Source organism: Nylanderia fulva, unplaced genomic scaffold, assembly GCF_048542155.1.
Source record: "Nylanderia fulva isolate GAGA-0341 unplaced genomic scaffold, ASM4854215v1 Scaffold921, whole genome shotgun sequence".
NCBI classification, from domain to species: domain Eukaryota; kingdom Metazoa; phylum Arthropoda; class Insecta; order Hymenoptera; family Formicidae; genus Nylanderia; species Nylanderia fulva.
Window position 1 is genome coordinate 10,032 of NW_028191049.1, and position 8,871 is coordinate 18,902.

General features: G+C 39.0%; 1 protein-coding gene across 1 annotated transcript; it reads right to left on the reverse strand.

Moving 5' to 3' along the window:
* Positions 1 to 3,464: 3,464 nt before the first annotated feature.
* Positions 3,465 to 8,240, reverse strand: LOC146719598 (uncharacterized). Its single transcript, XM_085489968.1, is given in 2 exon segments — positions 3,465 to 6,963; positions 6,966 to 8,240. Coding segments are annotated over 2 exon segments (4,050 nt in total). The 5' UTR covers positions 7,725 to 8,240; the 3' UTR covers positions 3,465 to 3,672.
* Positions 8,241 to 8,871: the final 631 nt, after the last annotated feature.

Below are 8,871 nucleotides of genomic sequence, written 5' to 3' on the forward strand. Positions count from 1 at the left end.
ATACTCTGTTACAGAAATCCAGTGCCCAATTTTCCATATTCCCTCCTCCATATTTCCATACCTCATTTGGAATCTCATCTATCCCCGATGCTTTTCCTTTCTTCAGCTTCTTTATCGCCTCTATCAATTCTGTCCTGCTTATCTCCTCTTCCTCCTCCTCTTTCTCTCTATCTCCTCTGTCCTTTCTTTTCTCTCTTACTCTCCTCTCCTCCACTCCTCCTAGCAACTTCATGAAATAATCTCTCCACTCTCTCATCTCAATTTCCTCGTTAATTCCCTTCTCTCTCCCTCTCTCCTTGTTAACTATTTCCCATACTTCCGCCTCTTTTTTTGCCCCCGCTGCTCTCCTTTCCCATTTCTCGTTTTCTTCTTTTTTCTTCCTCTCACATAACCTCCTGTATTCTCCTTTTTTCCTCCTGTATTCTTCTCCCTCTCCTCCTTCCCTTCTCCACCTCCTCAGCTCCTTTCTTACTTTCCTTTTTCTTTCTCCACACTCCTCATCCCACCATCCCCTTCTCTCCTTCTTCATCTTCCTCTCTTCCTCTTCTGTTACCTTCATTGCTTCCTTTACCCTCTCCTCCATTTTCTTCCACTCTCCCTCTATCTCTTCTTCTCCTCCTTCTAGTTCTCCTACCTTCTCCTTGAACCTCCTGCACCTTTCTTCATTCCACGTTCCTCCTCTTCTCCCTCCTCGATTCTTTCTCCTCTCCTTTCTCTGTTTCCCTTTTATCTCCACCTCCACTGGCTGATGATCTGAATCTACTTTATCTTTTACTCTTAACTTTTTTACCTTTTCTCTACTATCCTCGTCTCCCAATACGTAATCTATTACTGTGTTCCCTCTCCCTCCTGTAAATGTCCATTCTCCCTCCTCGTCTCCTTCTGTGTTCCCATTCAATATGCTCCATCCTCTTTTCTCCCAAGAATTCTAACAGTTTTCTTCCCTCTGCGTTGATTACTCTGTCCTTTGACTTCCTTTTACTTTCCCCTAACCCCTCCTCCTCTACATTTTCTTCTCCTCTCACTCTTCCTCCTTCCTCTCCGGTTCTTGCATTAAAATCCCCTCCTATTATCGTGTATACCTCATTCTCTTTCTCCTCTGTCCACTGCTCCATTTCTTTACATGCCTTCTCTATTCCTTGCCCTGCATATATTCCTATCACCCTCCATCTTTCTCCCCCCACCTTTACTCTTCCTATCGCAAAGCCTTCCTTTTCCATTTCCATCTCCTCTCCTTTCTCTGCTATCTCCTTTCTCATCCCCATAATCATGCCCCCTATTGCTCTTCCCCTCTCATTCTTTCTGCTAGCTCCTTGTACTCCCCATATGTATCCTTTCGGCAACATTCTTCTGACCTTCTTCCAACTCTTCTCTTCCATCCATGTTTCTGTCAACACTATCACCTCCCATTCCTCTAATCCTTTCCAAAAGTCCTTATCCTTGTTCCCTACTCCCGTTACATTCCAGAATCCTATCTTCCATCCTTCTTCATCTGTCCCCTTCTTCCTTTCCTCCTTCTCTATCTCTTCAGGTCTTCTTTCCTCCTCTCCTCTTCCCCCCGTTACTTCTTCCCTTATGTTTCCTCTCTCGTCCTTTAGTACCTCTTTTACCTCATCCCATCTCCACCATTTTTCTCCTATTTTTATCCTGCCGTTGTTTATCCATGTCCTCTCTCCTCTTCTCTCTTCTCTCCATGCTATTTCTCCCAACTTCCTTCTTACCTCCCTTTCTTTCCATGTTAGGTCCATACCTATCTTTTCTTTTCTGCCTCTCAGTTTCTTCTTCTTCTCCATCACCTCCCATTTCTGCTCTTCCTTCTCTAATTCTATTACCACCATCTCTCTGTCTTTCTCTCTATCTTCTCCTATCCTTCTTATTTTCACTATTTTCGCTTTCGCCCCAATCTCCTCCATTAACTTCTCTGCTCCCTTCCCTTCTTTTCCCCTCCTTGACCTCCAGATTTCTTATCACTATGTTTTTCTTTTTTTCCTCCATATTTTCGATATCCTTGTCCAAGTTTTGGTTATCATCATTAATCAAATCTAAATGTATAAAAAATTACACTATTAAGCATTACTTTATTTGCAAGTTAAAAAAATAATGTTAAAGATTTATAAAAATAATATATATATTTATTTATTGTTATACCATTTGTCAACTGTTCATTTTCTAAATGCAAATCCATGACAGTCATTAACGGAGATGGTGTCATTCGCGGATTTGAATCGTCATCATTTAAGTTGTTTGCTGTAACTGGTTGGAATGTTTTCTTTTTTCTTTTCCCTCGGCCTAATTGCGAACATGATGTATCTGATGTATCGGTTCGAATTTTTTTATGTACAACATCTATAGCTTCCTTATATGAATCTGTAATTACAAATTATTTTATTAATTGTCTATATATATACATACATTTGTATTACATGATTTATATAAGTCTTTTCCATAACCGTATTTATAAATATTGGGAAGTTATGATTTGATATATTAAATACGAAAAAGTCATTTTTTTAATATAAAACATGTTTAATTAAGATATTATCTTATTATATACTATCAATATTTTTATGACAATACTTACTACTTTGAAATATTAGTTGCACTATGTATTTTTGCCAATTGTCTTTTGGGGGTTCTTTCCGTAATATATATTTCCTAACATTTTTTTCCGGCCATTTACACATTATTTGATCATTTGTAAATGTCATCCATGAGGTTGGTACAACTTCTACAGCGTTTGATTGGCCTTCTATATTGATAAATTCAATCACTGACCAAGTCTGCAAAGCATATAAACCATTTAATTTTCAATTAATAAACATTATTATAATGTTATAATATGATCCCACAAAAAAAGACATCACAGATGTAAAAAAAAAGCGCTAAGTTATATCTTTCGTCAGCAAAAATAGTTCTTTATAATAATAAAAAATATAATCTTCTCAAAAATTATGTTTATAGCCAAAATAATTCTTTGCAAAAATTAATCATTATCAAAAATATTTTCTCAAAAATTATATTTATAAATTATATTTTATTTTTGTTAATAATACTAGAAAAAATTAAAATATTAGCATCAAAAAGTAGTGAAATCAAAAAATTGCGCTAAATAATTATATTGATAATACGAGAAAAAAGGTTAAAATATTAGCATCAAAAAGTAGTCAAATCAAAAAGTTGCACTAAGTAAGTGACAACATAATATATAATATTTAGATAAATTTCTTATAATGATACAAATGTATAATTATTGCTTTATTTTAAAACGTTTATAATATATACAATAACAAAATAAATTCAGTAAAATATATATATATATATATATTTATTCATCTTTATATTTAAATAACATGAATAATTATGTAATTAATTTAAACTGGAATGTATATACATTGTAAAGTTATTATATAGATAAACTTTATTGATTCCCCGTAGGGTTACAATTTAAAAAACATACACAACATAAAACAAAAAACGCTTATAATATCTTCTTAATCTAACTTAACCTACTTAACCTAAACGCTTCTAAGGGGTTGAGCTTCTACTTCGGGTCGCCCTTATGACCTTCTCCCCTTAGCTTCCGCTCAACCCCCCCGTACACACACACACATCTCGCCGCGCGGGACTTCCGTTTCCTATTGCTTTCTACTCTTTACATTTCTTCTCCCTTCTTTATTCTCTCATTCCATTTCCCCTATTCTTTTCTCCTTCCCTCTCCCTCTCTTCCTCAATCCCTATCATCCATCCTTCTCCCTCTCCTCCCTCTCCTAAAATTTCTTTGACTACCTCCTGCCAGCTCCTCTCCCTTTCTCTACTTATTCTGCATCTTTCCCATGTATGCTCCCATGATTCCTCCTCTCCCCCACATAATCTGCATTTTCTCTTTTCCTCCTCCTCCCAGTACCTACTTTCTAACATCTCATTTCCCAACCTAAACCTCGCCACCCTCCTCCACCTACTCTCCCCCCAACCTTTTTTCAAATATTCCGGAATTCCTGCTACTCTAATCTCCTTATACCATTTATTATATTCCGACTTTTCCATTCTTTCTTCCCTTCCTTTCCTCTGTTCCTCCCAATCCTTCCTCAACAATTCTCCGAACCATCCCTCTTCCTCCTCTCTCCTCTTTTCTACCTCTTCTATCTTCTTCCCTCTTTTCCTAAAGTATTCTTCCCTTTCCTTTTCCCATTCTGAGCCCACCTTCCCTTCCTTCGCCCTTTCTCTCATTTCTTCCCAGCATTCTCTTGCCAGCTCACTTCCTCTTCCTTTCTCCATTCTTTTCTCAAAGCTCCATGCTCTCTTCCCCGCTCTTGTTCTCAGCTTTTCTCTTTTCAGTTCCTCTCTCACCATGTATCCTGGCGTCCTCCTATCCACCCCTAGTGTCCATCTCAGGTACCTTTCCTCTAATCTTTCCATCCCCTCTCTCTCCTTCCACCCCCATATTTCCACCCCATAGCTCATCACTGTCCACACCAGTTTATCGAACAACCACATCCTTCTTCCCCAGTCCTTTCCGAATCTTCTTTTCCCTATCCCCCACACTTGTCCCATAATCGACGCCGCTTTCCTCAACCTTTCCCTCACCTGTCCTTCTTGTCCTCCGTTCCTTTGTAGTCTATACCCCAAATACGTGAATTCCTTCACTTCCTCTATTCTCTCCCTTTTCCATCTCCACTCCCTTTTTTTCCACCTCCCTCCTTTTCTCCTAAATCTCATCACTTTCGATTTCTTCGCATTTAGTTCCAACCTTTTTTGATCTAAATATTCTTCCAGTCTCTCTAACATGCTCCTTAGTTCCTCCTCCTCCTCTACCAGCAACACCATATCGTCTGCGTATGCCAGTGTGTAAATTCTTCTCTCCCCTAATCTCATTCCTCCCCTTTTCACCTTCCCCATCTTTTCCTCTAGGTCCGCTATCAAGATATTGAATAGCAGCGGACTCAGAGGACATCCCTGTCTTACCCCTTTCTCTGTCCAAAACTTCTCTCCTATTTCTTCTCCTATCTTTATTCTGCATACCGTTTCCCTCATCACTTCCTCCACCCTTTTTCTCAGTCCCTTCCTTATTCCGCTCTCCTCCATCGCCTCCATTATTTTCTCCCTGTCCACCGAGTCAAACGCTGCCTTCAAATCTACGAATAATGCTGTCATCCTTCCCCCTTTCTTTTCTAGTTGTCTATTAATCAAATAGTTCATCACATAAATGTTGTCCATCGTCCCCATTCCTCTCCTAAATCCCATCTGGTTTTCTTTTATAATCCTTTTCTCCTCCACCTCTTTCCTCAATCTTTCTGTTAATATCATTGTATATACCTTATACAGTGTCGGCATCAGCGTTATTCCCCTATAATCCTCAACCACCTTTCCCTCTCCTTTCTTCTTTATCGGGACTATCACCCCCTCCTTCCATCTCTCCGGCCATCCTTCCCCTTTCCATACTCTGTTACAGAAATCCAGTGCCCAATTTTCCATATTCCCTCCTCCATATTTCCATACCTCATTTGGAATCTCATCTATCCCCGATGCTTTTCCTTTCTTCAGCTTCTTTATCGCCTCTATCAATTCTGTCCTGCTTATCTCCTCTTCCTCCTCCTCTTCCTCTCTATCTCCTCTGTCCTTTCTTTTCTCTCTTACTCTCCTCTCCTCCACTCCTCCTAGCAACTTTATGAAATAATCTCTCCACTCTCTCATCTCAATTTCCTCGTTAATTCCCTTCTCTCTCCCTCTCTCCTTGTTAACTATTTCCCATACTTCCGCCTCTTTTTTTGCCCCCGCTGCTCTCCTTTCCCATTTCTCGTTTTCTTCTTTTTTCTTCCTCTCACATAACCTCCTGTATTCTCCTTTTTTCCTCCTGTATTCTTCTCCCTCTCCTCCTTCCCTTCTCCACCTCCTCAGCTCCTTTCTTACTTTCCTTTTTCTTTCTCCACACTCCTCATCCCACCATCCCCTTCTCTCCTTCTTCATCTTCCTCTCTTCCTCTTCTGTTACCTTCATTGCTTCCTTTACCCTCTCCTCCATTTTCTTCCACTCTCCCTCTATCTCTTCTTCTCCTCCTTCTAGTTCTCCTACCTTCTCCTTGAACCTCCTGCACCTTTCTTCATTCCACGTTCCTCCTCTTCTCCCTCCTCGATTCTTTCTCCTCTCCTTTCTCTGTTTCCCTTTTATCTCCACCTCCACTGGCTGATGATCTGAATCTACTTTATCTTTTACTCTTAACTTTTTTACCTTTTCTCTACTATCCTCGTCTCCCAATACGTAATCTATTACTGTGTTCCCTCTCCCTCCTGTAAATGTCCATTCTCCCTCCTCGTCTCCTTCTGTGTTCCCATTCAATATGCTCCATCCTCTTTCTCCCAAGAATTCTAACAGTTTTCTTCCCTCTGCGTTGATTACTCTGTCCTTTGACTTCCTTTTACTTTCCCCTAACCCCTCCTCCTCTACATTTTCTTCTCCTCTCACTCTTCCTCCTTCCTCTCCGGTTCTTGCATTAAAATCCCCTCCTATTATCGTGTATACCTCATTCTCTTTCTCCTCTGTCCACTGCTCCATTTCTTTACATGCCTTCTCTATTCCTTGCCCTGCATATATTCCTATCACCCTCCATCTTTCTCCCCCCACCTTTACTCTTCCTATCGCAAAGCCTTCCTTTTCCATTTCCATCTCCTCTCCTTTCTCTGCTATCTCCTTTCTCATCCCCATAATCATGCCCCCTATTGCTCTTCCCCTCTCATTCTTTCTGCTAGCTCCTTGTACTCCCCATATGTATCCTTTCGGCAACATTCTTCTGACCTTCTTCCAACTCTTCTCTTCCATCCATGTTTCTGTCAACACTATCACCTCCCATTCCTCTAATCCTTTCCAAAAGTCCTTATCCTTGTTCCCTACTCCCGCCACATTCCAGAATCCTATCTTCCATCCTTCTTCATCTGTCCCCTTCTTCCTTTCCTCCTTCTCTATCTCTTCAGGTCTTCTTTCCTCCTCTCCTCTTCCCCCGTTACTTCTTCCCTTATGTTTCCTCTCTCGTCCTTCAGTACCTCTTTTACCTCATCCCATCTCCACCATTTTTCTCCTATTTTTATCCTGCCGTTGTTTATCCATGTCCTCTCTCCTCTTCTCTCTTCTCTCCATGCTATTTCTCCCAACTTCCTTCTTACCTCCCTTTCTTTCCATGTTAGGTCCATACCTATCTTTTCTTTTCTGCCTCTCAGTTTCTTCTTCTTCTCCATCACCTCCCATTTCTGCTCTTCCTTCTCTAATTCTATTACCACCATCTCTCTGTCTTTCTCTCTATCTTCTCCTATCCTTCTTATTTTCACTATTTTCGCTTTCGCCCCAATCTCCTCCATTAACTTCTCTGCTCCCTCCCTTCTTTTCCCCTCCTTGACCTCCAGATTTCTTATCACTATGTTTTTCTTTTTTTCCTCCTTTTCTAGTAACTCCCATTTCCTTTCCATCTCCCCTACTCTTTTTTTCATTTCGCCCCCCGTGATCTCTTCCTTTTCTCTCTCTTTTCCCTCCCCTTCATTTATTTTCCTCTCTAATCCTTCTATCCTCCTCTTCATACTTTCCATGTTCTTTCTCATTTCTTCCTTCTCTTCTTTCCATTTTTCAATCTGTTCCTTGTAATCTCTTCTTAACTCCTCCATCTCTTCTCTTATCTTCTCTCCCTGCTCCTTCATTTCTTCTCTCATCTCCCTCATCTCCTGCCACATCTCTTGCAGCATTTTTTTAATTTCCCCTCTCTCTCCTTCCTCTCCACCCTCCTTCTCTGGAGATCTCGTTATTTTGTTACTTCTTTTAAATATCTCCGCTCCCTCTTCTCCATTTTTTCCTTCTAACTCTCTTTTTTTTCTCTTCAATAATTCTTCTATGTTTCCTAAGCTTCCACTTCTTTCCTTTCCCTTAATTCCTTCCTTCTTTCCGCTCATTCTGCTATCTACACTCTTATATTCTTTTCCTAACCACTTTCCTCTCTATATTCTCTTTTTCCCTTGTTTTCCTTCTATCTAATTATTTGCCCCTCTGTGTTTTCACTACTCCTTGTTTCTTACTTTCTTTATTCCCTAGAAGTTCCCTAGAGATTCCCTAGCGCTTACTCTCCTTTCTCTCCTTACTCTGTTTCCTCTCTATACTTTCTTCACTCCCTGCCTACTGTCAGCTGTCATCCAGCCACCTATTTCTCTCTTTCTTACCTCTTTCTTCTCTCTATTTTCTCCTCAACTATCCTCACACCCTTTCACTACTCCTTTGCTACCTTCCCACACTATCCTCTCCTTTCTCACCTGTACTCTATATTCTCTAACCCTCTTCAATTACTCACACTCACAATCCACGTGTACACGCGTTTGCACCGGAAACGGAAGTCCGTAAAGTTATTATATATTTTTATAAAATATTTAGATAAATAGATATATATAAAAAATAAATTATTTATCTCTAAATAATTATTTAATTCAAATATATTTAAACGTATATTCAAAAAAGGTAATATAAGGCACAAAGAATTAAATTTAGGAAATTAAAAAAATTTAAAGTTAAATAAAAATTTTTAATTTAAATTAAAAAATAAAAGTAAAAATAAAAGTAAAAAAAATGTAATGTACAAAAAATACTTAGCGCTGTTTTTGTATTGTTATTTTAACACATTAGTAAATAAAATAAAATATAAATCAAAGTATAGACTAATTTTTTTACTGCAATACGCTTCAATAGAAATCTATAAACATATTACGTGGTTCGATATTCGAATGACATGTGGCTAGCTGAACATATCGATATACATGTATGAAATATATGTATATAATGTAACATGCAATAATTGTCATATTAAACAGATTCAACGATTGGGCAATGTGAATGGGCTAAGTGAAA